Below are 27,958 nucleotides of genomic sequence, written 5' to 3'. Positions count from 1 at the left end.
TCGAAAGACGAGCTTGAGAGGAGTCTTTTAATAATTGTCTAGCATTGTGCAGACATTTATAGTTGCAAACTGAACAAAGCAGGAACCCAAAGCAGAACATGAATTAACATTTTATCATAAAGCTTTTTTTTAATCACAAACAGATGATGCTGAAGTGTGAAGCTCTAATTGTACTCACTTGGTCAATAATAACTGAGGAAAAAAGCTATAGCTTTTAAACATATCATAAGAATATCATACAAATTGTAAAGCAATAAATAACTGGTATGCATAAGTAAACATGAATTATTCAAACGTTCAAGTGTTAAACATCATAAAGGTGGTTTTGAGCCTGTGGCTAGTCAGTGTTGATGTGAGTAAAGGGCTAAATGAGCTGTGGCAACAGTTTCCAAATTTATCAAAGTAAATGCTAGCCACAGGTTCAAAATGGAAATATTATAATATTTCTATTTCCAGTGTTCAGGAAAAAATACAGAAACACCCAACAATCAACATTACATTCATTCTGCAAGTGGGCCCAGAGATCTTTGGATAATGTGTTTTTTAAAATGTTTTTCCATTCAGAAAATAAAAAGTGCAGTTCCACAGCAAAGAATGACTGAGTTATTTAGTCCCACTCAGGTTAAAAAAAAAAAGAAAAATAGTTCCCAGTCAACATGCATATGTGGGCCCCATAGAAAGATTGCTTAGACTGCGTTGTGAGTCTGAACCCACTTGGAACCAACCCACAGAGGCCCACAAAATTCAGGCACATCATGTGGGACTTAACTGGGACTCATAAAGAAAATCCACATAGGTTCCAATATTCTTCTCCAACAAAACATTAAAATTAAGTCAGTATGTAACCTAGATACAATCCCATCTTTAACCCATTGTTCAGTCAATTTCTACCCATATGGGGCCCATATGTAAATGTTGTCCAGCTGTTTGTGTCAGTACCATCCTTTCTGTAAACACCGAAAACAGAAATATCTCAAACAGCAAATCAGGCTAACTGTACGTACAGGTAGCTCTATATATACAGGAGCATAAATACATGTTTCAGACTTCTTTATTAAATAAAACCTGTTCTACAATAATGTTTGGTATAGTTGTGCACAAAGCCAGAAAGCATCTTTTTTTCTTCTTTTTTTTACTTTGGGCATGTATAATGCTTAGCTAAATGGCGTTAATCAACATCCAAGGAGAAAGACGTCGTGGCTATCAGTAGGTCAAAAGAAACTTTTGACTTGACCAAGTTTCTTTGAATGAAGAGGCACTCCAGCTATTTCTCACAACAGTTCTCAGGTTAAAACCACAAGTACCACTGCTAAATTTTAAATTCTCTCTAATGTGGTCTTTGCTTCATATAGAAAAGTGAAATGCAGTGGAGAATATGAGTAACTTCCTGGTTTAAAATCAAGAGGACAACCAGGCTACTTGTTTACCTCTGAAGTCAACACCCATATCGGTGGATGGTTCCAATCCCAAAATAACCGTTTTCTAGTTACAATTTGGAAAAACAAAAGGATATTCTAAACATTGTGTTCAATGACAACAACAATGTACTTCTTTCCATTTCATGTGTTCTATCATGAATTGAAAATCCTCTCTGACAAAATTTTTTCTAAAATACAAATCATCAGAACAGTTCATCACAGCATCTAACACTGAAAAACACTTTCAGTCAAACATCCCAGTAAGTATTTGAATGGGATCTGGGTTGCCAGATAAGGTTTCTCACAGGTTACAGAGAAATGCTGAAATAGGTTTTATATAAGACAATTCTGGGGAAAAAGTAGGACCCATGTGAGACCTGGATAATTGATTTTCTTTTCATTTTGGACTAAGCGAAAGCATGCATAGCGTGTCCAACAGGATTGCCAATAAAACTGTATTTAAACGGTCCGTCTAACCAGAGTAAAACCCATATGAGGCAGACATGCACATGTTGGCTGGGATGCAGTACCAATTGATCTTTTTTTTTATCTGTTTTTGTCATCATAAAACACACAACCAACTAAAATAAATACAAAATTCTGCTGTGTCACTGTTTTAAAATGTCAGTCAGTATGGAAATACTTGTATCTTTTAATGTTGTTCTGAAAAAGTCTCAGATCCACAACGTGAATAAATTGTTTGACAAACTATTTGATCGAGTGCTCCTTTAAGTGTTTCCAAGCAACACAGACAAACTCCAATTTAAGCCCTTCAAGTCAAAATTAGCAATGACCCAAATCCAGCTCCTACTGAAGTGAACCAGCCTCATGTAGTGAGTCTTCACATCCTTTAAATGCATCATAGTTTTCTTATAAATGCATTTTTTTCAAACACAGGCAACCTGGTCTCCCATTAGTGTCTTCCTCTATTACTCTTAACTCTATAAAAGTACATACAGTGGATGCTTCTAATACATCCATTAAATCTGTGCAAGCAAGCAAAAAAAACAGAAGAAAAATCAGAAACGGAATGAATCATTTAGTGAAAGTGATGATACAATCAAAGCTTGTGTCTCCCTGTTGTGCAGCCTGGCTGCTGGTTCTCTGTAACAAAGCACCATCAGGGATTGTGTTGCTGTAGAAAAAAGGGTGTTTGTCAGGACATTTTACCCTGACAAACAAACAGTGAACCTAGACTGAGTGTGGATCACTACCATAACCTGTTAATGCCCAAACGAGACATCCCTGATGTAATTAGTACCTGTGCAGATCAAATGAGAGAAACACAATGCAAAAAGTACATCACTATTAATCCAAAGACAAAAACATGCATAGAAATAATTTAAAAAAAATTTATGGGACAAATGTCTTGTGCTTAACAGATAATGCTGCAACATGATGTAAATAAACACTTGAATAAATTGGTCAAACCTGCAATTACCACTATAATTCCATATTAGTGAGGTCTTTGTGCACTTAAAGTTACATTTGCGTTCTAAGAAGCAAATCTGTAGCTTATAACATCGTCTTGTTCTTCATTAAGACAGCAGAGATAGCATAGCTAATATTTACAAGCTGATGCATGCATGAGTAACTCAAATTTAACCCCCGATCATCAGAAGCAGAAATAATAATAATAATAATAATAATAATAATAAATCTTGATTATCATTTGTTTTACTAAATCCCTGCCACAGTAGTGTAATCAGAGCTCTCAGCTGGATACATTCTGCATTTTTTGTAGAAGAGGATTTAGGATGGAGGGATAAATGGTTGCTAGGTGACAGGATAAAAAGAGGCCACAGGTGGAAGTGTCCCAGCTTGATTTTGTCCCCCTATTATCTGTCTTTTCTTAATGCTGCTATGACAGTGGGATGAGCAGTCTCAGAGAGGCCAAGGCACATTTTTTCAGTCATTTCCCACAATTACATTTTCTATTTCTGCATCTGTCTGCATAGGTTTTATGTAGCAGTGCAGCAAACGTCTCATCTTACCTTCCTGTCCTTCACTTCGCCCTTAATGAGCTGCAGAGGCAGATAGTTCAGTGATGTACACTGTTGTGTTGCCCCTTCTTCGATAAGCTTACATAAGCCTCCTCACTGCTGCAGAAGTTAAAGTGCAGCAGAACCTCCTGATAAGAGAGCAGAGCGAAGCTCACCTCCCACATCCCCCTGACTCATCTGTGCATCATGAATTTGACATGAATCTCAAAAGCAAGCACTAACAATTACTGCAAGCAGCAAATAATCTGTGAGAACAACTAGGACACAACGACATCCTGTACACAATGCACTGGTGCCAGCTAGCCAGGGAGTTTTCCCCAGAAATCTGCTGAACCGGAAGCTCCTTTACTGGCCTCTGTGATATTTAGGCACTCTAACCCCTGAAGGACCAGCCTCAGGATTCAAGAGCAGTAAGGTTGTAACTGGAGAGCAGCCGTGTCACTGAGAGCTAAGGGATGGAGCTCCACCCCTCACTATTTAATGTAGAGCACATTTCTAATATCATGGGTGAAATGTAAGTATCTGACGTCCTATTTGAGCTTCACAGGCCAGGGGAGGCACGTGCGCAGTCCGAGCATGGAGGAAAACACGATGGTGGGTCGATGCTTCTTGAACTTCAAGCCTTTCTTCACCCGCTGGGTGTTCTCCGCCACGTACAGCTCACCCTGCTGGGCCGCACCGGTTATCCGCGACACCAGCTCCCCGTGAACCACCACCTGCTGCTCGGAGCGCACAAACATCTCCCTGAGCTCCTCCAGCCGCCGCTCCATCTCCCTGATGACCCGCTGCCGCTCCTCCACCTCCAGCAGGCGCCGCCGGGCCGCCTCGAACTCCATGCTGGAGCTGGGGGTGACCAGTTTGGAGGAGGGAGCCGTGGCAGAAGTGGACGGGGGATCGGAACCGGCCAGGAGAGCCCCTGTTACCCTCCGAAAGTCTCCCATGGAGATGGACCGCCTGGTTGCTGGAGACGCCAGAGCCAGGAGAGCAGAGGCAGACACGGAAGGAGGCATGGCGGGCTGAGGAAGAGGGGAGGAGGAGGAGGGTGATGGGGACGATGAGTCCGGCAGGTGGAGATCAGGATGGGAGTCCGTCCCTTTAAAAGCTGCTGCCACGTCCTCAGCCGAGCCTTCATCGGGGCTCTCTGGGTTTGTTCGCCGTCCTCTCACAGCCTTGGCACCGTTTTTCCCTCCATCTTTGCTGATTTTCCTCTCCATCCTCCCGTTTCAGAGACGTGCAGCGATGCAGCTCAGGAAGAGCTCCATTCATTAATAAGACATCCGAGCTCAGATTGTGCAGCCTCTGCGCCCGAGTTGTTGTGCTGTGGAGGGCGCCTGCTGGCATTTCATTGGCTCCTGAATTTCTGAGCATGTCAGCTGGTGATTGGCCAGCCTTCCTCGCAGCTGCTGATGCTGGCAGGCTGAGTGTCCTCCGTCTGACTCTCTCGTCATCATCCTGAGCTCCGCTTTCAGAATTTGACTTCATTGTCCTTCTGACATGATGTTTCTTCCCTTCTGTTCTCTCAGCCTCTCTGTTGCCATCCTGCACACCAGGTGGTGTCTCCATTTTCCTATCTCTTGCCCGGACGGTTGCCCATAGCAACACAGTCTTGACATCAGCTGCCAAGAGCAGGAGGGAGGGGTGATGCTCCACTTTATCTCTCCCTTAATCAGTTGATTACACAGCATTACTGCTCATTGCCACTACTCCATCACACTCTCTTGCTCAACAAAAAGCCAGTCTTTCTTTCACTAAAAGATCATGAAAAATCATCTCAAACAAAATCTAAACAAAGTCACCAGATATGTTTTTCACAGAGACGAATCAGATTGCTACTGACCTCAGCCCAATTCAAAATTTGTGGATTATTCTTAAAAGCTAGTTGTTGCCAGAAAATTAACTAATCTCTACCGTTTCTGTCACGAAGGATGGTCACACATTCTGTCAGAATTATTCCAGATGTTTGCTGCTGGCTACCAAAAGTATATTCTCTGCAAATTCCTGAGGTATACCAATCCAGATGTTTGTGAGGACGTATGTGAACTTAACGTCAAAATGAATTATACCTCTGGCAGATTTAGATTTGAAGTAATATTTTAATTTGACCAACGTTTTTCCTCTAATGGGAAGTAATATCAATCTTTTTGAATCTGACAGAGAATCTGTGGATTAGGAGATCTGTGGATTAGGAGACCTCAAAGCTCATCAGCAAAGATAATTTGTCTGTGGAAAAATGCATAAAGCTGATCTGGAGTTATAAGAATGTTTCTGTAATGCTGATAATGGTTTGCTCTTCTTATTGAGAAGGTAGAAACATTTTTGTTTATTTGACAAATGAAATGATACCTTTTTTTCTCCACATTTATATTCCTTTAGCTTTTAGAGACGCCTGTCTCATTTATGATGAACAGCAATTTTTTGTTCATTTAGGTTTAATGTTGTTCCTGTCTGGATTGGAGACAATTAACGATAAATTCAAACCTGTGCACCCAATTTTTGATACTGAAGTTTTATGCTATATAATTTTTTTGTCTGTGAAAAAGCAGCTGAAATAAAATGACTAAAACCCCATCTATGTTCATTTTTTAACAGTATTGCACCATGCTCACTTCAACATGCTGCAGAGTGCCTGTTTGATCCGTCGCTTTATATAACATCAGGATAATCTACATCAAAGTGTCTGGATGTGAACTTGAGCTGCTCAGATCAGGCTCTAGCTCATTACATCATCTTCACTAAATTCAATTTTCTGCCATAGGCTCTACAAGCTAACCTTATCTTCAGTCTAGACATATTGACTGATTTGGCTGTAGGACACAGATGATGAATTAAGTAAGACAAAGCTCAAGTTCACTAAAATACACAAAAGACTGATAAGAGGGGAAACGCCGCTGTGTTTTAAACCACGAGTGTTTTCAATAAATGTCTTCTTTCATGGTGAAGGGAAACAGATGAAGCTTTCAGCAGGTCAGAGGTGGGTGTGCATGTGCCTTCATGGACTCAACTCTTTGCTTTTATCTCAGGATCGGCGCTGCATTAGTCAGTGCTACGGCTGCTCTCTTCTTGCTTTTAGCTTTACTAATCTCCAGAGTGAAGGAGGAGAATTACAGAAAACAGCAAAAAATAGATGAGGCAAAGAAAGAGGGGAGGATGGACTGTGAGCATCTGAAAGTACAGATGGCAGGAAAATAAAGAAAGAAGAAATAAATTGGAAGAATACATATACAGTAATGCAGAAATGCAGAAAATCAATTCAAATTTAATTCAACTAAAGCTTTTCATTCATTCTACAAATGTTTTGTTTTAAATGTTTTTATTTTAGGCCAAGGTGACTGCACAGCACCCAGGAGTTACTAAATTAATGGCAAGGTTTCATTAAAAATCATGAACACAAACCCAGATCTGACTACAGGAACTGTTTTCCCATCAGAACCTTTCAGATTTAACTGCAGAACCTTTTATTATCCATCGATGGCGTTCTGAACCTTCAGAATAAAAACGTTTTGTGACCTTGAAGTATTCTTCTCTCTGGATGTCAAGCCTAGATGGAAGTCAGCATAGCAAAGTATATCTTATATGAATGATCTTATTTAGCTAATTTCTAAATATAGGAAAGTTTTTAAAATAATCCATAGTACTTAAGTACAATTTTCATGTATCTGTACTTTACTTAAGTAGATTTAATAATGGGTACTTTATACTTTTACTCCACTACATTTTACAGTAAGTATCTGTACTTTCTACTTCACTACATTTCTACAAAAGTGTCGCGTTACTCGTTACATCCAAGTCGCACTGCTCTCTTTTTGTCCGTTAAAATATGAAGTTCAGGGACTTTAAGGTGGCGCCGTAAAATCCAAGCAATAACGTGACTTAGTGTTGTTGTCACCCATCGCCTCCCCCTTTACTAGCACGCGGAGCTCCAGACATGCGCAGTGGTTTCCTCTGAGCGGGGGAGAAGAGTCTAACTAATCGATAATAGCTGCATAAATCATAAGATATGACGACATGTAAAACCAGCAGCGCTTCGCTTTCACAGACGGTGGGACTTTGTCCAACTTTTAGTGTCACTTGGAAGGAAAGCTTAACCCTCTATGGCATGACTTTTTATTTTTGTGGGGAAGAAATATTTTCCTTTACCCATAGATAAAGGATTTATATCCTGCACTTTATTCAGTAGAAAGAAGCATTGAATGTCAAAGCAACACCAGGCATAAAAATGTTTGTCTAGTGTGACAAAGGTTTCCAAAGTCTGCTTTTGATTGGCTGAACAAGCCCTCATGATGACTCTTTCCCTGGAAACTGGATTGAGATCGTAAGATTTGGTGGTAATACATTTTTTAACCACTAGCCAAACAGAGCTGTTGTGATAGCTCAGGTTGACTAACGTAATTTCCAAACTACTGAGCACACCTGAACACAAGCTGCACCAAATTACTTTGAAAAGAAAAAACTGTGAACATATATATAAGCTGCACTTTTCTAAAAGCTTCAGGTGTCATGAAATCTTTATGCAGAAAGATTTCTTTAACTTTTAATGAAATACGTAGACATGCACAAATACTTATATTCTGAACACTGCCTGTAACACGCCTGCTTAAAAAGACAAATAAATAAATAAAGAAGAAATACAGTAGTCCACCAGTCAGTAGTCAGTCATTGAGCACTGACTTCATCTTTCAGAGCATAAATTTAAACTCCCTGGAGAGCAGCAAACCTTTTTCAAGAGTAGACCTTAGATCTGCTTAGATTTTACTGTAAAATTTCTATTTCCTACTTACACAACCATCACATTTTCTCTTGTAAAAGAATTAACAGTTTTTCTTCTGCTTTGTTTTTTTCATATTGCATGACAATAAAGCTGAAGCAATAAAGCTCATAGCTGATCACATTGTTTATTACTTTTTCCGATTCAAAGTATCCTCCTTTCTTTAAATGTGTGATAAAACTCGGCCTACAGAAAAACGATCTTTGATTGGTAATGAAACTGATCTGTTTGCTGTGTATCATAACTCTTCAGCTTCTACCATGTCAAAAATCTGTGTTAAGATTCAGTTTTCCTGCAAACCCCTGAAAGCTTCAGGAAAAACAATTACATGGTACATTTTCCATGATAATGTGCAATTACTCTCATGTGCCAAATCCTTCTAAAATACAATTATTTCCATCCCAACTCACAAATCTCCCATTTATCCCTTCCTAACTAAAACTGACGTGAAAGCCTCCACTCCTCAAACCAAACTCTCTGTTCTAGATTACTTTAATCTGTCATGTGTTTGTATTTTGAGCATGCACATGTGGAGGATGATGCATTATCTCTGGCTGACACGGTTTTTTTCTTCTCTGTTGTCCATCTGAAACACCAGAAATGTGCAGCAGAGTACTTAGTAGTCTTGTAGTGAGACTGTTACATAATCCAGTTGGATAAATAAGTAAGAAGCCTTCAGGGAAGAGGATAAGAAGAAGCATAGCAGGAATATAGATACCAGATCAACTTTTGTTTTTATTAACTCAATAGATACAGTGCCTGTAGTATTCCTATTTTGTTACATTGCAACTGTAAACGACTGTATTTTATTGGGAATTGTGAAGTGGATGGTAAATTGTACATGGTTTCTGAATGAACAAAGTTGGTCTTCTACCACCTGAAGAACATTTTCGGGATTAAAGGACGGATGTCCCAGCAATATCTAGAGAAACTCACCCATGAGTTTAACTGAAGCTGATCCAGAACGCTGCTGCTGGCGTTCTCACCAAAACCAGGAAGATAGAGCACATCAACCCAGTTTGAAGTCCTTCCACTGGCTGCATGGAGCTCAAAAATAGACTTTAAAATATTTCTGTTGGTTTATAAATCACTGAACGACTTAGCTCCAAAATACATCAAGGATCTTTTGTTGTATCAATCTTCCAGACCTCTCAGGAGAACATGGAGAAGCAGCATTCAGTTTTTATCCACCTCTAATCTGGAAGAAACTTCAAAAATAGTTTTAAAAAATTTGTTCCTTTAACTAAGACTATTTAGACCTGCCTTTGGTTAACAATAACTAGAAAATCATTAGTTTTATTTTTTTCCTTACTTATTTTTATTTTGCCACTGTATTATGATGTTTTTGTTTGTTGTGTTAGGATTGCATCATGTAAAGGACTTTGAACTGCATTGTTGCTGAAATGTGTTCAGGCAGTTTAGTTGTCATGCTATGTATAACATGTAACTTGCTATATATCACAGGAATCTACTTTGGGTAATGCAGGGACAAAAAAGTTATTTGCTTCCAGTAATACCAGTTGAGGTTTAGCTACACAGCAGTGTAGTTTGTGCAAGTAAAAATGAATTATATTAGGTTTATAGTCTTGGCAATTAACTGTGTGCTGCAGTGGGATATTGAGCAGCACACAGCATAAATACTCAGCTTTACGTACAGCATGCTGGAATCTTAACTTACATCAGCAAGAGAAAAATGTTTCAACTGGTGAGACATCATTAAACAGCGATAATGTCCTCCAAAGTGTTCCTTCAACAGCTTATCAGACAAGCGTCCTCTCTAACATCCACCCACTTCCACTGTTACAGAACCTGAAGAAAACAGACTGATAAACAAAGGAGACAAGACAAGCAAAAAAATAAATAAATAAAATGCACCACTTTCCTATTCTTCCTGAGATGGCAGACAAACAATGGTGTTCCTTTTCCACTGCCCTGTAATCAATATCAGTTTTCTGTTCCTGCTGCAGCAGCAGGCTGAGTCAGTCAGCCTGCATGCACGTGTGTGAGTGGGAGCGGGCGTAAAAGAGCTGGAAGTCATTCATTGCAGTGTGAGTTACTGGCACAATGACGTCAGTGCACAGAGAGCAGGGCCCAGCAGAGGCATATAAAGTGAGCATTGCTGTCTGAGGACAGACACAGGCATTTATTTCATGAAATGTTGACGTACATCTGCTCAGCACAAACGATTTCAGAATGCTCTATAAGTGCCCCCGCAATATGAGCAGCAGTTACTCAGATGCCAGTTATATAAGGAACTGCTGCTGTGCATACAGAGACAGGTAGCAGCAGGTAGAAATATGTGATAACTTTTAGGCTGGAAGGGAAAGAATAAGATTGAGCAGCTACATTCTGATGAAAGCTAAAATTCAATGAAAACATGCTGAAAACATTTCTTCACATTATTATTACAAGCTGCTTCCACTGTGCAAGAACACCATGATTTTACATGATTCTACTCTACTGTAAATCCTGTTGCAACAACCATGAGAGAATCCTAAAAACTCATCAGTAAGCTTAATAAATGATAAAACCACTCAGAGTGCTTTACACTAAAGCCATATTCACTCATCCACACTCACAAGTAAGCACACATTCATCCACTGATACACATAACAAAAAGCAAATTGGGGTTAAGTGCCTTGCCAAGGGGCACATAGAAATGTGGCAGGAGGAAACTGGAAACAAATCTAAAACTTTTGGATTGCAAAATGACTTCTCTTCCCACTGAGCCACTATTTCAATAAACTAAATGTAACCGAGTTAATCAACACAGTGGTTTCAGTTTTTGAAAGCTCTCTGTTCATCAGGAATGCGTTAAACTTCATAGGCCTAGATTTTCCAAATTCAAGCACTGCCCTTTGTCTCCCTCTAGTGGTCATCAGTGGAAAGACATGGTTTTTCATTTTGGCTCCTAAAAAAATAAATAAAAAATACCCTGATACGACACATCCAGAGACCTTAAAATATAAACATGAAATCATATCTTCAGATTTGGAATACATCTTGCTATAGTTATATCAGAATTATTTTAGTTTAATGCAATAATTTTTTTTTTACTTTACATTTTTCACATTACAACCAGAAAATTGTGAATTTCAGGCTACAAAATAAAAAAAAAACTAAATACTCCAAGGGTGCAGAGGTCATCCATGGCAGAAACACTTCATATTCTTTAAAAGAAACTTTATGCTTTTTTTTTTCTCTGTGGAAATACATATAATTGGATTTAAAGATAAAACTACAAAAGAACCAAGTCAGTTTGTCATAGCAACTCCGTTTTTTATTTTATAAGATATAAAAATTTTCATCTTTATCATACAATAACATCTTCCCACAATGCCATCAGTCAAAAGAATGAGCATTTTGCCAAACAAGAATTAGAACAGAACCTTGATCCCTTTTGGTAAGACAGCTTGTTCTTAATATATCTAGCCTTACAGGTCTGTCCTTTTAAAATCACATTATAATGCAAGAGTCTCACCTGCAGGCAAAGAGCTGAGAGAACGACGTGACTCAGGAAGTGATTCAGGAAAGATCGACAGATTACTGATTTATTGTGAGGGAAGTGGTAAAACAAAAACAAAAAGAATGAAATTCAAATATGATAAATGGAAAAGAAAAGGTAAGGAGAAGGAGTGTGTGGCTTTATCAGCCAGTTGTGTTTGAGTGCTCAGTTAAATCAGGACAGCAGTAAGTGTCCCTTTTACATTCTTACAACATAAGAAGAGACCTGTAGGCTGTGATCTGCTCAGCATGTCTTCACTATTTTAAACCATTTCGTTTCTTGAGACAAAAAGCAAAAAAACCCACAAACAACAAAAGCAGCCAACACAATAAACAGCTTTCAATATGCATTATCCAAGAAACAGTGGAATAAACGAGAAACCAAAGCATTGAACAGATTTAAACATGCCACATTGTTCCATGGGCAGATTTTCTTTCACAGAAAGCCAACTATTTCACTAGTTTATAGTCATAAAAATAGGAGACTTTTTTTTATTAACCAAGCAGAGAGAGAAAGCAGAAAAACAAAGAAGCCACATGACATTTTCACATCACCATGCACATGACTCTGCAGACAGAACCGACACACACTGCAAGTCATGCAATTCACACTCACTCACACACACACACACACCCCCACACGGTCTGTAAAACCAAACAAATTGAGAACATCAACCCAAAACATTTCCCAGAATCCATAATGTTCTGGTCAAACCAGAGCCCCACCAAAAAATACTTAACATTTTAATTCTGCTCTTTGAAGAAAAAAAACAAAAACGTTTTACAGCAGTTGGACAATACTGTGGCTCTGTGCTGTCAGCACATCGATTTGGCAGCACAACAAGGAATATAAAGCTTCAAAAGAAGAAAAGCAGACAACTGAACAGGCCGACAGACAAGCGTGCAGCAGGAACTAATTACAACAATGATCAGGAGAGAAAACTTTCATCGGCTGCATCTGCTCTGTCGCCGGTCATCCAAACGTGTCATTCCCAAAACGCCCCGCCCCCCGCTGTTAAACACCCACCCCCACGAGTCCTCATCGCTTTCATTCACCATCCAGATCTTTTACCACTCTGAATCCACGGGCTCCCAGCAGCCGACGAGCCCACACACACAGAGGACGACAGTGAGAGCAGGAGAACGTGATGTTACGATACGCGGGCAGGACCACAGTCGGTGTTCCTTGGCTGGTTTTTGGCGGCTGGACGCTACGTCCCAGAGCAAGCTGACTGGGCTGGTTTGGAGCCTTTTGAAGTTGGTTTTAAAAATCAGGCTCCGTTGAGCGGGATGGCTGGTTTTTTATTTATTTTTTATCTTTTTAAGTCGCTACAGGGAGGTGGAGGGCAGCTTCTTGACACGCCGCTGGGCGAGGAAGGAACTCTCGATGGGTTTGAGCTCTGGAGTGGGCTGGGAGTTCTTCAGGGCGGAGTAGGTGGCTGCCATCGCTCCCTGAGAACAGTGAAGAGGTTACTAATGTTCGAAATGTGGAAATCAGATCTAAATCTACAGAATTACCAATTGAGAATAATGTTCTGTTTGATAAACAAATGGATAGAGTAGCTAAAAATTGTACTCAGCTAAGACTTCCACATATTTTTACTCAAGTAGAAGTAAAAAGTAACCTCCAAGAAATTACTCAAAGTATTTGGCAAAAAGTCTGTTCAAATACTGAGTAACTGATCAAACCCAACATTCAGTGAAGTTACTCAGTGGGTAGAGAATTCAGAAATTTTACTCAAGAATAGAAATACGTCATAAAATTACTCAAGCAAAAGTAAAAAATACAGTGCAGTAAAAACACTACTAAAAGTACATTTATTCCAAAACATTGCCCAAATAAATGTAACTGAGTAAATGTAACTGGTAGGATCAATTGGAGTGCATGCATGATTGAATAGAAATTATTTTTGTATCATAAAAAGCCTTGAGATGACATTTTGCTGTGAATTGGCGCTACATAAATAAACTCAATTGAATTGCTGTGGAACTTTAAATGTAGGCAAACCACTGAGTTGTTACCTTGACCAGTTTGGGGTCCTGGTGAGGGAGCTGGCTGTTGGGCAGCTTGTCCCTCTGGACGATCCAGGGGTGCCTGAGGACCTGCTTAGCAGTCAGTCTCTGGTGCGGATCCACATGGAGCATCTTGGACACAAGGTCCTGGAAGTGTCCAAACAGAATGAGAATGGGCACCACAGAGACTGAAATATGTGACTAAATGTTTGAGGTCTGAGCTCTACCTTGGCAGCATCAGACACAGTGTCCCAGTTCCCTCCAGCCAGGCTGAAGTGACCACTCCCTATCCTGCCCAGGATCTCGTTAGGAGTGTCCTCCGGCCCGTTGGCAAATGGAGTGAAGCTGGTGGAAGTAAGAAAAAAGGCAGTGAGTAAAAAGAGCAGTGAAAGGAGAGAAAAACACAGATAAAGGAGTACTCACCCAGCCAGCATGGTGTACAGTAAGACTCCCAGACTCCAGATGTCGCATCCTTCATCGTAGCCTTGACGCTTCAACACCTGGAAGCCCATATCATCATCCATTACATTTTAGATAAACCGCATTTAAAGAGCATCTTGTACGTGTGATCCGCTCACTTCAGGAGCTACAAAGTTAGCAGTGTAGCATGGGGTCATCAGCAGGCCGTTATTGGCGCGCAGCTGCTTCGCAAAGCCAAAGTCGCAGATCCTGATGGACTCGGGATTTCCTGATTCATCAACGTAGAGGATGTTGCTGGGCTTCAGGTCTCTGTGCACAACCTGGAAAACAAGAGGATACAAGAGTGGAGAAATAATAATCATTTTTAAAAAGCAGCAGGCAAGTTACAGAGGTCCAACTCAGCAGAATAGTGCTGAGTTGGAGCAACCTGGAAAACAAGAGGATACAAGAAATAATAATCATTTTTAAAAAGCAGCAGGCAAGTTACAGAGGTCCAACTCAGCAGAATAGTGTCCTCAAATAGATAATCTATTGTAGTGATTTCGTTAAAAAAAACAAAAAAAACTGATATACAGATTACACATAGAATCACACATTCTAAGCACATGTCTGTTAATTTCTGATTAAGGCTCAGATGTAATGAAAACTCAATACTAATCTTCTCTGTAAATTCAAATTTTACAAAACAGGAATTTTAGCACAAACGTTACAACCAACAAGAGCTGGCAGTTACTGAGAGCCTCCATGGTGAAGTGGGTGAGCTGTACAAGGTAACTGCTACATGAGCTGCTGCAGAGAACCAGATCCAAGCACATTTAATAGAAAACTGAGTGAAAGGAAAAAGTTTGGTAGAAAAATAACCGTAGTCTTGAGATGATAGAAAAGCAGAATCCATTTAAGAGTTCAACAAAGAATCTGCATTAAGTAATATTAACATGTTCATTATTTAGATTAATTGCGTGTGTTCACACGTTAACAGTCCTAATTAGGAGGTGAATAAAATCCTCTGAAATAAGTTGTGGACTTAAATTACATTATTGTGCATTTACTTAACAGCTTTTTTTAGACTGATTATGTATTTTGGTTGAATTTGAAGCCTGGCTCAGAGTGACTGGATGAAAAGGTCAGCATGTCAGGCCAGGCTCACCCCCTGGGAGTGGAGGTACTCCACAGTCTTTGTGATGGTATGAAGCACAGCGCTGGCCTCCCGCTCTGAGAAAAACTTCTGCTTCAGGATCCGATCCAGCAGCTCTCCGCCGCGCATCAGCTCCGTCACCATGAACACCTGCTTCCCGTTGTCATACACCTGAAACAAAAACAAGGTTTCACACACCGAGAAGATCTCCACTTTTAAAAAGAAGTAAGAGCATCGGGTCTTGATTTCGACCCACATCCTTCAGCGTTATGATGTTGGGGTGCTGTCCATATCGAAGCAGGATCTCTATTTCCTCCGACGGATCTGTGTTGGTCTTGTCAATCACCTGAAGTAAGCATTTATAGAATGAGATTCCTTTTTTAACAAACGGAAAAACATATGGATCACATTCTTCTACTTCAGTTTAGTTTTGATGTGCTTCCTCAGACGTTAAATGGCAGGTTGTTCTTTTGTTTCCTGAATCTATTCATACCTTGACAGCATACTCAGTGTTGGTGGCTTTGTGGACGCAGCGCTTGCAGACGGAGAATGAGCCCATGCCGATGTCCTCCTTGAGGACGTACCCGTCGCTGAACAGGAGGTTTTTCCCGTGCAGCTGCTGCAGAGAGAGATGAAGCTTAAAGAGTAGCGGAGGAGTGACAGGCTGACAGAGCTGACAAGGGCGGAGGACGTTGATGGATCTGAGGAAGAGGTTTTCTTTTCTTTGGCAGCTACTCCAGCTGCTGCTCTGAACCCACTGCCTGCTGTTAATTAGTGTTCATCAGGGATTAGCATCTTATTAAAAATGATCATTTATGCATCCAAGCACAAGGGTCTAAAATATTAGTTTTAACTAATATTTTGGAAACGTATACAATAGATTTGCAGCAGAGGAATAAAATAAATGAAAATATATAGTTAAAAGCATGCATAATTTTCCATTAACGTCACAATAATTCATTAATTACTCTATTGCACAAAATTGAAATAAAGTACACTTGAATACAGAGGACTGGGACTAATTTCTATTCTAGTTTAGAATAGAAATACATAAAATTATTGTCCCACAGAGGGGAAATTTTGCAAGCGACTATATTTTAAGCTTTTTTTAAAACAGAATAAAGGAGAAGTTATGTTAATTCATTTGCCAACTTCTCTTCAGTAAGCTCATTTCAGAAAATCTACTTTATCCTTATACATTTATGCAACTATTTTTCAATTATTGCAGCAAAAATGTCAATTAAAGCAAATTAGAGTTTTAGAACAAAGAGATTGTAAAGTTTTTTTTTTTTTTTAAATTATATTCATTTATTAATGCAGAAGTGATGCACAAAAATATAGTTTCATGTAATTTTTCCCCCCTTAGTTAAGCACTCCTGGAAAAGACTAAATAAAAATTACTCTTCTAAATGCTGGGAGCAATTTGGGATCATATAAATTTTTAAGGCTGGTAACATCTAAGCAGCCATGTTTAGATTTGTTATTTTGCTTCATCACTATTTTAGCTGCAGAAGTTGGGATTCAGTTCAGGTAAAATATACAGACGTTTATTTCTGTCATCTCTATCTGGGGCAGAACGGTTCTGCAGGCATGTTGGCATCTCTATGAAGGAATCTACTTTTAGACAAAATATTCACCTTAGCTTTTCACTCGTTCTTTCTCATGATTTCTCTCACAGTGTTACACAATGCTGAATAAAAACACGTGCTTTTACTGCTGACAGCTGACCTGGACCACTGGGTGTGGCGGCTGCGGCGGCTCTACTGAGCCTTCCTCCTCCAACAGAGTGGATGCAACAAAGCTGAAGCCTCTAAACAGCTGATGAGCTCCAGCACTGGGCGGCACACCAGGAGAGTCTGAAACATGATATGAAATCCATCAAATAAAACGTATGACTTTACTGGCTGCCGCATCACGCTGTAACTGAGTTCTGACCTTTGGGTGTGCGGGAAGTGAACTCTGAGTCAAAGTAGAAGGTGTCATCTGGGCAGGCGACAGCTGGCCTGAACGGAGGTTTTATTTCCCTTCGGAAGAGTTTCTGAGGAAAATTGATATTTTTTGTTGCCTCTGATGATTCGAGAACCATTTTCAGAAATCTATGTGCAATTCAAATGTTCTCAGGAGCACAAACACTCACATTCCAGTCTATAGTGGAGAAGAAGCCGTGTCGCTTTATCTCCTCAGCACCGTCAGCGCCAGAGCCTAGAAGCACAACAGAACATTTTCGCAGCATCAAGCGACTGCAAATACAGATCTAAATAACCCTTTTCTCAAACTGTGTCAGAAATTCTGCCTTTGGTGAAAACCATGTTCTTGATCAACTAACCCAGTCTGTTGGCAGGGTTTCTCTTAAACAAAGCCCTGAGCAGAGACTGGGCTTCTGCACTTAGGAACTGAGGCATTCCTAGGCGTGCCCTGCAGGAGAGAAACATACGGAACAGCTTTAATTATTGCACCCTGTGGCGGACCGACAGTATGTGACAACAGGAACTAGTGTCAACTGATTTTACTCACTTCAGGATAAGATTCATCGTTTCTTTGCGGTCCTTCCCTTGAAACGGCAGAGATCCTGTCAGCATCTCAAACTACCAGAAGAAACTTTCAGTCAACATACATGAAGAAACATTTAGAAAAAAAATACTTAAACAGGTTTTTAATAACCCCAAGAACATTCTTTTCTTTCAATCTCCTCACCATCAGTACCCCAAACGACCACCAGTCAGCGCTGTGGATGTGGCCCTGCCTGTTTACAACCTCAGGCGCCATGTATTCGACAGTACCACAGAACGAATAAGCCTTCTTCTCATGATCGATGGCCTCTTTGCACAAGCCGAAATCTGGAGTAAACACAAAACAATTTTTAAAACATTTACAGGCTGCAGAATATAACTGATTAACAGCTGCATCTCACTGAATTAGAATATCTTCAGAAAGTTTCAATAATTCAAGTCAAAAAGGGAAATGTATATACATTTCTGACAGTTTTAATTTAGATTAAAACGCAGTTTTCAAAACACATAAAAAAGGTTTAAAGATATGTTGGCCTACTCAAAGACAGGTCCGTGTACTGTATATCACTTCTTCAAAGCTGTAAATGGCAGCAGAACCCAGACTGACAATAAGATAAAGTGTAATAATTAACAATGGAAACTGCATGCTGATAAGTTTACCACTGCACTGTGACTGCTGAAGGTCACTGGGGTGTGCACTAATTAAATACTGAAAGGTGAAGGAGCAGACAGGAGACTCACCTGTGAGTTTGATATGTCCTTCCTCATCCAGAAGGATACTAAGAAAACACACAGTATCCAGAATCAAAATGAGACATTCAAAAACTGAGAAGCAAACAACTCCAGGGGGAACAAGAAACACACAACAGCTTGACAAGAATTGGTTTGGAAAGTTATATACAGACAGCCCTTGATTTATCAAATATTAATAACGTAGAAAAATGCTTAGTGACATTTCTACCCTTGATCTGGGATTTCTGAGTTGGGTGATGAGTGTAATGATACGCACAAATCCCATGCCAGGTCTCAGATCATGTATGTGGTTTTATGTCAATGTGGACCAATAATGTAGGAGAGAAAATCAACATGTCAAAATATTAGTTCACACACACATGCATAAATGTGCCAGATAACAGGGGATGTGTTCACTGAGGGACATTTATAATCAATGATTCTTAGTTTCCTTCAAAGATCAGAGAAGCTGGCTGCATAAATATTCAATAGGCGGGGCAAAGTTAAGTCACAGAAAATATTAAAGTAGCACCATGCTTACTTATTAGACAGGACTGAGAATAATTTAGTCTCAAATAGGAATGCAAGCTCAAATGTACCTTTACTAACCCCATTACAGCAGAATAAACACAAGCATACTACAAATAAGAAAAAAAAATAGCTATATAATGAATTTAAGTGTGATTAAAGTATAGGGCCTGATAAGAGAAAAGTGATCAGAAGTAGTATCGGTCATTTTCTACATCCTGGAGTGTTTGGACAACAGAACTTTGCAGCAGAGTAGAGTCCATTATGTCTGAAAAGAGTTTTGTAATGTTTGAATGAATATGAGTCTTATTAGGATCTCATCATTTAAAAAAAAATAAAAAGAGATGGTTACATGCTTATATTCCACAGGATGCTATTAAGATATTGCACAACATTTGCATAACCACTATCTGTGAGAAGAGCTCCATCTCTGGTGCTTTTCAGTGTTAATCTTCTGTTATGATGTAATCACTTAAAAATTTAAGAGAAATGTGTGTTATTATAATTTTTCATCCATCCATGTCCAACATTCTGTGTGGGAGGTCCCTGAAACTGAATAAAAAGAGCTGTAGTCTATAAACAATAATTGTTAGCCACCAAAGATTTGAACACTCAGTTGTTTGTAAATCATTAAGATTTTATTCAGATCTCTCCAAAAGTTACATAATTTCTTCTAGATCCAGAGGCATCAAATTACAAAGTTGAAAGGAATGAAAAATCTCAGAAAGTAATAAAAAGATTAGTCCTGTTTTGACAAAAATACCAAAACTTCAAAGCCCTCTGGTGCTGCATCAATGTTTAAATACTTCAATTTTCTAGAAAAGTCTGACTATTATAAAAGTAATTTACATTTTTATTAGTGTGGATGTTTTGTCTGCTGGTTTGATGCAGAGAGTTTCTGCTTTTTTGAGATGTTACACTTACTTTTCAGGTTTGAGGTCTCTGTAAATGATGCCTAAGCTGTGAAGGTGGTCCAGTCCTAAAGCAAGCTCTGCTAGATAAAACTTCACATCCTCTTCTGTGAACATCACCTGGCGGGAATAAGACAGGAAGAATGTCACGAGAGAGAAACAGTTAAAGGAGGTGCTCAAAACTTATCAGCTGGATTCGATAACTCATGATTGAATAAAATCCCCTGTAGAAATAATTCTCAAGTTTCTCTCACCTCTTTAGAGAGTCTGGTGAAAAGATCTCCGCCTCGGAGGAAATCCAAGATCAAATACAACTTCCCTTCGGTCTGGAATGCTACAAAAGAACCCATTTTGTGGAAGAAAAAGAAAAGTTACGACTGCAACTACGGTTCTATGAGTCCCGGATGACCACTGGAGGCAGTGCTTCAAGCAATGATAATTATTACGCATGTTGAGTGTTAATCACAACAAAGTCACCTGTGACCTTCCAGTGACCCACCTACCGCCAGCAGGACCTTCAGGTATCCAGCAAGGGGTCCCACAGGCACTGTATACAGTGTCAATTTGGCTATTTGAGGGTTAAATATTTATAAATACACCCAGATAGTGGTGAAGAGGTGGCAGAACTCTGAAAAATAGTTATTTTACACTCTGACATAATTTACAGGCCTGTACAGTAAGGTAACTGATTATTATTATGGCCATCAAAATCTGTGACCAGTGTGATCCTGGCTATTGGAGGGTTAAATATTGCTATAAGTGTGATAGACTGTAATAAAGAGGAGGAAGAAACATTAAAAATTGTGTTAAAAACTACCAAAGCACCTAGAATAATTTTCCAATCGTTTAACGATTTATTAAACGGCTACAGTTGGTTTACATATTTTAATGACAGCACACAGGCATTCAGTTCGATGGTCAGTCAGTTTACAGAGTCAAATACGAAGTAATACATTATATTTTCTCCGTCAGTGCGATGATAATAAAGGAGCCGTGAAGTTCACAATCCCAGCTGTATCAGTATTTACGCAGTTTACGTAAATACTCTTCTTCTCGCTGACCTTCAAGATGTACCTGCTCTCTATCGCCCTCTGCGGTCACAGAAAACGATGGGTCACAGATTTTGATGCAACACCTGTTGTCAGGCTGAAGCGGACAGCAACATAAATTCTCTAGCTAGCATCATACTGCCGAGAAGCGTGACCAGCCCACCAAAAAACTGCAGAAAAGTTGTTTTCTGGGAGTTACGGGAGTTGTAGCCAACTCCCGTAAAGGCTAACGGACTCGGCGCGAGGATAAACGCCACCGGCTTTTAAGTTAAATAAACCACAACGATCAATGCCAAATTAAAGTGAACAGTAAACTACAACCAGTCGTCGCAACAACAACCACAGACCTGGTAAAAAGCGAAGTCTGCGCAGCTCCGAGTCGGGTAAGTCGGCGCCTCCGGTCATATACGTTCAAGAAGCTACTAGCAACAAGCAGACAGGACAACAGTGGCGAACACAGAAGCTACCAGCTTCGCACAACCACACCTGCCCGCGAGAAGAACAAAAAATGTTGAACGTGGGGTATCGTATGGCTACATAGAGTCACGAGCAGGTCACAGGTGACTTTGTGATTAGCACTCGACATGCGCATGCGCAAGATTGATCATTCAGCGCTTGAAGCACCGCCTCTAGTGGTCAGTAATGAAATAGGAAGTATATTTTTCAGACTAGAGGAAAATGATAATTTTATAACATCAAGGTTCAACAGTTACAGTGACTTTGGTTTGGCTCACCGTAGTGCAGCTTGACAACAAATGGGTGGTTGACATCTGCAAGGATGTCCCTCTCCATCTTGGTCCTCACACGGTCTCTAACTGAAAGGAAGGAAGAAGAGTTCAGTGCATTTATTCATAGTTTTAATACTTGATGCAGGAAATGGGATACATTGGAAGACTAATAATCAATAAACCCATTTGGAAGAAAAGACATTTAACTAATACCGTGTTCATCACAGTGTAAGCATTTAATACATACTGAAATTCAACACAATTAAAGTGTGAATCAGCTAGAGCTGTATTATGGTAAAGTTGCACAATATATCACAAAAGACTGTAGAGAGCAATGTTTTCTGACTAATATATCCAAAGTGCTTCGGACTTGCATTTTTTTATTCTAATGTAATTTTGTCATGCCAATGTAATATTTAACCAATTGAACAGAGTCTCAAAGGACATTCCCCAAAATGCTAAAGATCACAGTGTGTCAGAAGCACAGATGACAGGAGAAGAACAAAGAAAAAAAGCATTTATTGCAACTGATATCTTTATCACAACATTCAGTGATATTTCTTAATATCAAGCAGACTTATTCTATACAGCAATTTCATAGGAGATTCCTCTAAAAAATATAAACAGAAGAGAGGGTCCTTTGTGTTTTTGAATGGAAACTAAGAGTCATTTAGCTCCAATCTGCAACTTCACCACCAGATTTCACCGTTTGTTCATACGACTCTTTGCCTAACCAAATCCAAAACTTGTTGGATTCTTTGTGTGTAATTGACTGTTTTCTCAGATCTATTTTTCTGGAAAACTACACTGCACATATTCCTATTTATTTATGATTAACATTACGAATTAGAAATGTGTTTTAAGGGTTATTATTATGAGCAAATTTTATCTAAAAAATAAAAAAAACCCAACACATTATTCTTGTTTTTAGCAAGCAATTATTTGGGGGAATTCCAAACTGACAAAACAGGAAACATTTAGTCTGATTTAATCTCAGAGTTCAAAAATATTTAGTTCCAACTGGGTACAGTATTTATGCTTGTACCCTGAAATAAAATTTACTGAAATTTGTAAAATTCATGAAACAAATTTTTCTTTTTAATTTTTTGGAGACTGTGAGAACCATCTGCTTTGCCTGTTGTTTATACAACCGATGAGACCACACCACCTGCGAAAAACCCACAGAAAGCTTATGTGGGCGGGGCAGGGTGGTGGTGGTCTTTGCTCAGTCACTAGTATGTAGCTGCCTTTGACTAACAGGAAAAGTAGATAACCTCTTACAAGAAACTGTGGCAAAAACCCACAACAACAACAAAAATGACATTCCACTGAAACCCATGTGAAACCTTTTCCTGTAGCTTGGGAAAGTACAGCTCTGAATGATCAAACTCTAAAATAAAAAAAAAAATGCAAACGTCTGTACCTTTAAGAGTTGCCTTCTTTAGGACCTTCATGGCATACAGCTGGTTGGCATCTGGAGGGGTCACCTTTCGCACAAGAAACACCTAAAAACACCAAGATGTTAGATGTTACACCTAACATTTACAGCTAAGAAAGAGGGAAACAGGCATACAGAGGAAAAGTGAGTCATTACCTTGCCGAAGGATCCCTGTCCCAACACCTTAAGCAGCTCAAACTGAGAGGCGTCAGCTTTCTCCGAGCCCTCTTTGACCACATGGGTGATGTTGATCTCCTTGATGTCTCCATCTTCCTAAAAAGAGAAAAACCCAAGAGTATAAAAATTCAGTCGGCAGCAGCATTTCAACCAAACTGCAGCTGTTTGCGATGTGCAGAAAAGTGTGAGGGACGAGTTGATGTTTCCACATAAGGTTGTCTCTTGGTTTAAGTAGAACTACATCAAAATAAAATTGTTCAGAAAGAGGAAGCGGCATTAAACAGAAAAACGTGCGCGTCAGTGTGACAGATTACACCCGGCAGCTTCTCATCACTCTGATGCCGTCTTTCTGGAAAGCATGGTGGCTGCGATGCTAAATGGAAGTACACAGCTGATTACAAAAAGGGAACAGTTGTGGTTCATAGTTTGTTTTTCTGACAAGCTGCTTAACCTCGGCTTCAACCTCTCGATCAAAGACTTTTGGAGGCAGGTCTGACACAGGGCGGAGGGCCGCTGACTAAACTCCAGCAGAAAGTTATCAAAGCATCAAAAGCAAAACAAGTTTTTGTCTCGTTTGTTTCTCAGCAAGCAAACCGTTTCACTATTAGGTAAATCTACATCAGATCTACAATAAGGAAGTTTACCATCTAAAACTATTTACTTCAATTTAAAATATCAAATTCATATATAGATTCATTACAAAGAGTAAATGAACAACTTACAATACTGAAATGTTGTGCTATGGACTTCACAAACTCACAGAAGATTTCACACAAGTAGAATAAGCCAGAGAAAGCACATTTTCAAGAAGTTGGTGTTTTTACAGTTTTTACAGTGTCCAAGCATAGTAATGGGAAGTGAAGTGAAAGGGGAAAAAAACGTGACAGAAAAAGACACAAAATCAATAGAAAAGTCTGTAGCCTGGAGAGGACAGTGACACAAAGTCCATTCAAAAGTTTGAGAGATTCACAAGGAACAGAATCCCAGTTTTATCAAAGCCAAAGTTTCTGGACCAACAAGGTGTTTTATAGCATTTCATGATTCCATCAGCTGATGAGCGTTATGGGGAGGCTGATTTTGTTTTCCAGCAGGAAAATAAATGCCACGCCCCACTGATGATGTAATTCATGCAAAAGGAGACAATCAATTACTGAGTGCATTAACAATATAGTACATGGTCAAAGTTTGTTTTGTTTTTTTTAAAGATAATATTTATATTTAAATTTATCTTTAAATATAAAGATAGACTTTACATTTTATTAATGTAAAGTTTTATGTAAAGTTTAAATCTTCTAATACAATCGATTTTTCATTATCTGTCTACCAGAATTGCCAAAACTAACAAAAATAAACCTTTAAAATGCATCACTGTGTGTGTGTGTGTGTGTGTGTGTGGGCGTGTGTGTATAAGGAGTCTATAAAACAGATTTGAATTTTGAATTGCATTGCTAACATTTTCATGATATTGTCATTTATTATATTCAACTGTAGACTTTGAACGCAAGATTAAAAAAACAAGCTTTTCAGGTTAACCAATCAATTATCAAGCATGTATTTAAAGTGTTAAACATGAAAACATTCAACAGCTAGCGACCACTGTAGCCTGGAAATGTATTTGACAACAGGAAACCAGAATGGGTTGAACACCAAGGCGTTTCACCTTGTTTCTGATCAGATACTGATAACAGCAGACACATATGCAACGATGCAATAACAATAAATCCAATTTCTCCAAATGTAAACTTTACGAAGAGGTCATGACTTTACCGTCCACTCGTTCCTGGGTTCAGGTGGGAGGTCAGTGGCAGCGCTGCCGCCTGCTGCAGCTGTGGATCTGCAGCTGCTGCAGTGAGCAGGGCTGCCGGTCAGGGACTTGTTCTTTCTGAACGGGTAAAGGGACAGCATGCGGCTCAGCTTGAACTTTCTCTTCTCCTTTTCCATCTCAGCATTTTCCAAGCTGTTGTGTAATCCTTCCCTCATCCATAACACAAAAAGCACTGCACTAACTCACACAGCTCATCTCAAACTGCTCATCAGAGGACAAGCACCCTTCAAACTCCTGTGTGTACTCATGCTAGGGGTTACACTGCAGGCTGCAGGTAAAAAAACAAAACAAAACAAAACAAAAAAAAGAACAGAGCAATCTCCCCGCCTTCAGCCTTTATCTACTTTCCTGTAGCAGGGGTGTCCTGCTATGATGTTTAGAAATGCTTCTTCTTCTTTTTCTCTCCCATCATATCTCCTGTTGTGCCTCACTGTCTGATTAGCGTTGTGTCCTCACAACTGAAGTGAAAGGCAACTAAACAGAGCAGGAAGGAAGAAGCCTGCAGTTATTCTCACAGTCCTGCACCCAACTTGTGGAACGCAAACATCTGTGTCAGAGAGAGAGAGAGAGAGCGAAAAATGCACGAGGTGTAGATCTCACCACAAAGACAATGAAAGAGAGGCGAAAAAACGAGAAGTACAAATAATAAAAAAGTAAGCGAAACATCTGCAAATGAGATGTGCTAAATTTAATTTGAAGTGTTTATTGATGACTTCCTATTTAAAAGGTATATTTTTGACCTTTCCCATAATTCAACACAGCAGAAGTAGGAGGCGGCAGAGAGAGGGTGATGTGAGCTCAGTCTACCTCCATTTCTGCACAGCCAGTCACTTAAAAACAGGTTTTATCAAACATCAAGTCTTCTTACACTCCCGCTCCTCCCTAACCTGCTGTCTTCATTGCTTCTAATATAGCTGCATCTCAGCTAATTAGAAATTTCATTTGTTTCATTAATTGAATTTAAAAAAAATGTAGCTCATTATGTAGTTTTATTACACAGACAGATTTAACCTTTTATTTCTATTTATGATGATTACAGAGGTGGGTAATAACCAGTTACATTTACTGTTTCACTTACTTGAGTAACATTTTGAAAGGAACATTTAGGAGTAGTTTTATAACACCATACTTTTTACTTTTACTTGAGTAAAATTATAATGAAGTATTGCTACTCTGACTTGAGTAACAAAAAGTCGGTATTCTACACACAGCGAGAAACTTTATAAAATGAAGATAAAACATGTTAATCAAAAATGCGCCAGCCACAGACATAAGCCTACATAAAGCCTGGTGAAATGTTTTAACATTTATCTTTTAATTGTTGCAAAACGGAAGCAATTTACTTTTTCTACTTTTTCAGTTTTACTGAAATCTACTGGTTAGATTTGAGGTACGGTGTGAACTAAGTTTTGATTAAGGTTTACTTATTTATTCATTCGAATTTTTTATTTCTGTTTAGGTTATATGTTTTTGTCACATAGCAAACATGAAAGAGTACTACTTTTTTCTTCAAATTCTTCTTTCAAGGCCAAAAGGCAAAAATCAACCATGTAAACCAAATAAATAACATTTATTTCAATGTTATTTATTGAAAATAAAGTGAAGTGAACATCATTTCAATATTTTAAATTCAAAAGATTATTTTGTTTTGTTGAATTACAAACAATAAAACCCAGCAGGTCCACCAGACCCACAAACATTGGCTGAGAAACCAAAATATGAACCATTTAACAAGATTTACACACACTTTACTGTTCTGATGCCAGGGGTAGCATGTTGGAGCAGCAGCTTATCTACAGCCGTTAGGAAAGCTCAACAGGAAGGCCAGTTCTGTGCTGCGATCGCCCCTCGACCCAAAGCAGGTGATGGATGACATCAGTGTTGGACAAAGTGTCCTACTCCACGCATGCAGCTATGAGCTCCTTCAGTAACGGACTGCTGCATCCTTAGAGAACAAAGGAGCATTAAAGGAGACCCTTCCTCCCAGGAACCATCACTGTTCCCAAACTAAGTGTTTACATCCCTGCTGGTATTTGTGGCTTTTACTCATTTTAAATAAAATTTCTGCTGGTATTGCACATCTCTGTTCGCACAGTTTTAATTTTCATATATTGTAAACAGAAATCAGGGCCTGCTGATATATGTAATGTACAATAGATGCTCTTAACTGATAAGGTATCATTTTGCATACATTACTGCGCCCATGTGGTGCAGTAATGTATGCATGTGATGTGGACGGGATCAGCCTGTGGTTCTGTTGAGGTGTTGAAGAAGCCCAGGTTGCTTTGATAGCGGCCTGCATTGTTAAGTTTCTGTATTGTTGGTTCTGGCTCAGTCATGCACAGTGACACCATTATAGCAGCTACTGGTCGCTTCTCTTCATTGGATCTTAAGCATATGCATGGAGACAGAATTCTGAACAGTTTCTTTATCAATAACCTTCTCCACGCTATGTGACAATGTAAACCATAACATGACATTTCTATGCTAATAATTCTCTAATGATATAATTTTCAAAAAAACACATTTTCTGTGAGAAGTTTCATCAAAATGAACAGCAAAACACTGGAGATATATCAATCTATGGTGTAGTAATTTCATAGAATAAACCTCAAACTTAATCACTCAATGAACTTTTTAATAAGTTAACTTTTCTTGAATTTCCATTTCTATTCTTTTCATTTTCAATGCATATGTGCTTTATTTAACCTCTTTTAACCAGTAAACATATGATCAAATGTTTTGACTTTCCAGTTTCTACTGAGCTTTTAGGAAAAATGTTTAAAGAGGCGACATTTCTTA

General features: G+C 39.1%; 2 protein-coding genes across 4 annotated transcripts in view; both read right to left on the bottom strand.

The window, feature by feature from the left end:
* Positions 1-13: 13 nt before the first annotated feature.
* On the bottom strand, positions 14-6,047 carry LOC116709112 (TMF-regulated nuclear protein 1). The gene has a single exon (XM_032547460.1). It carries the CDS (start codon positions 4,633-4,635, stop codon positions 3,952-3,954), a length of 684 nt encoding a protein of 227 aa, XP_032403351.1. The 5' UTR covers positions 4,636-6,047; the 3' UTR covers positions 14-3,951.
* A 5,393-nt stretch (positions 6,048-11,440) lies between these two features.
* rps6ka1 (ribosomal protein S6 kinase a, polypeptide 1) overlaps positions 11,441-27,958 on the bottom strand; it is a 50,427-nt gene continuing 33,909 nt past the window's right edge. For 2 of the 3 annotated variants that reach the window (XM_032547458.1, XM_032547459.1), the window contains exons 3-22: positions 23,311-23,427; positions 23,140-23,221; positions 21,723-21,803; positions 20,194-20,273; positions 19,953-20,059; positions 18,510-18,547; positions 17,953-18,095; positions 17,773-17,843; positions 17,585-17,673; positions 17,396-17,460; positions 17,194-17,296; positions 16,987-17,114; positions 15,752-15,877; positions 15,515-15,604; positions 15,271-15,429; positions 14,282-14,443; positions 14,127-14,203; positions 13,931-14,048; positions 13,713-13,850; positions 11,441-13,142 (exon numbers count right to left, since the gene is read on the bottom strand). In XM_032547458.1, the coding sequence (XP_032403349.1) occupies positions 13,020-13,142; positions 13,713-13,850; positions 13,931-14,048; positions 14,127-14,203; positions 14,282-14,443; positions 15,271-15,429; positions 15,515-15,604; positions 15,752-15,877; positions 16,987-17,114; positions 17,194-17,296; positions 17,396-17,460; positions 17,585-17,673; positions 17,773-17,843; positions 17,953-18,095; positions 18,510-18,547; positions 19,953-20,059; positions 20,194-20,273; positions 21,723-21,803; positions 23,140-23,221; positions 23,311-23,427 (2,097 nt within the window). In that variant the 3' untranslated portion in view covers positions 11,441-13,019. Of the gene's footprint in view, positions 13,143-13,712; positions 13,851-13,930; positions 14,049-14,126; positions 14,204-14,281; positions 14,444-15,270; positions 15,430-15,514; positions 15,605-15,751; positions 15,878-16,986; positions 17,115-17,193; positions 17,297-17,395; positions 17,461-17,584; positions 17,674-17,772; positions 17,844-17,952; positions 18,096-18,509; positions 18,548-19,952; positions 20,060-20,193; positions 20,274-21,722; positions 21,804-23,139; positions 23,222-23,310; positions 23,428-25,098; positions 25,626-27,958 lie in introns of those variants that run through there. The other variant, XM_032547457.1, reaches the window with a different exon arrangement.

This window comes from Xiphophorus hellerii, chromosome 19 (genome assembly GCF_003331165.1).
Source record: "Xiphophorus hellerii strain 12219 chromosome 19, Xiphophorus_hellerii-4.1, whole genome shotgun sequence".
Classification (NCBI taxonomy): domain Eukaryota; kingdom Metazoa; phylum Chordata; class Actinopteri; order Cyprinodontiformes; family Poeciliidae; genus Xiphophorus; species Xiphophorus hellerii.
Note: the sequence above shows the minus strand (reverse complement) of the source record. Positions and strands in the feature narration are given on the sequence as shown.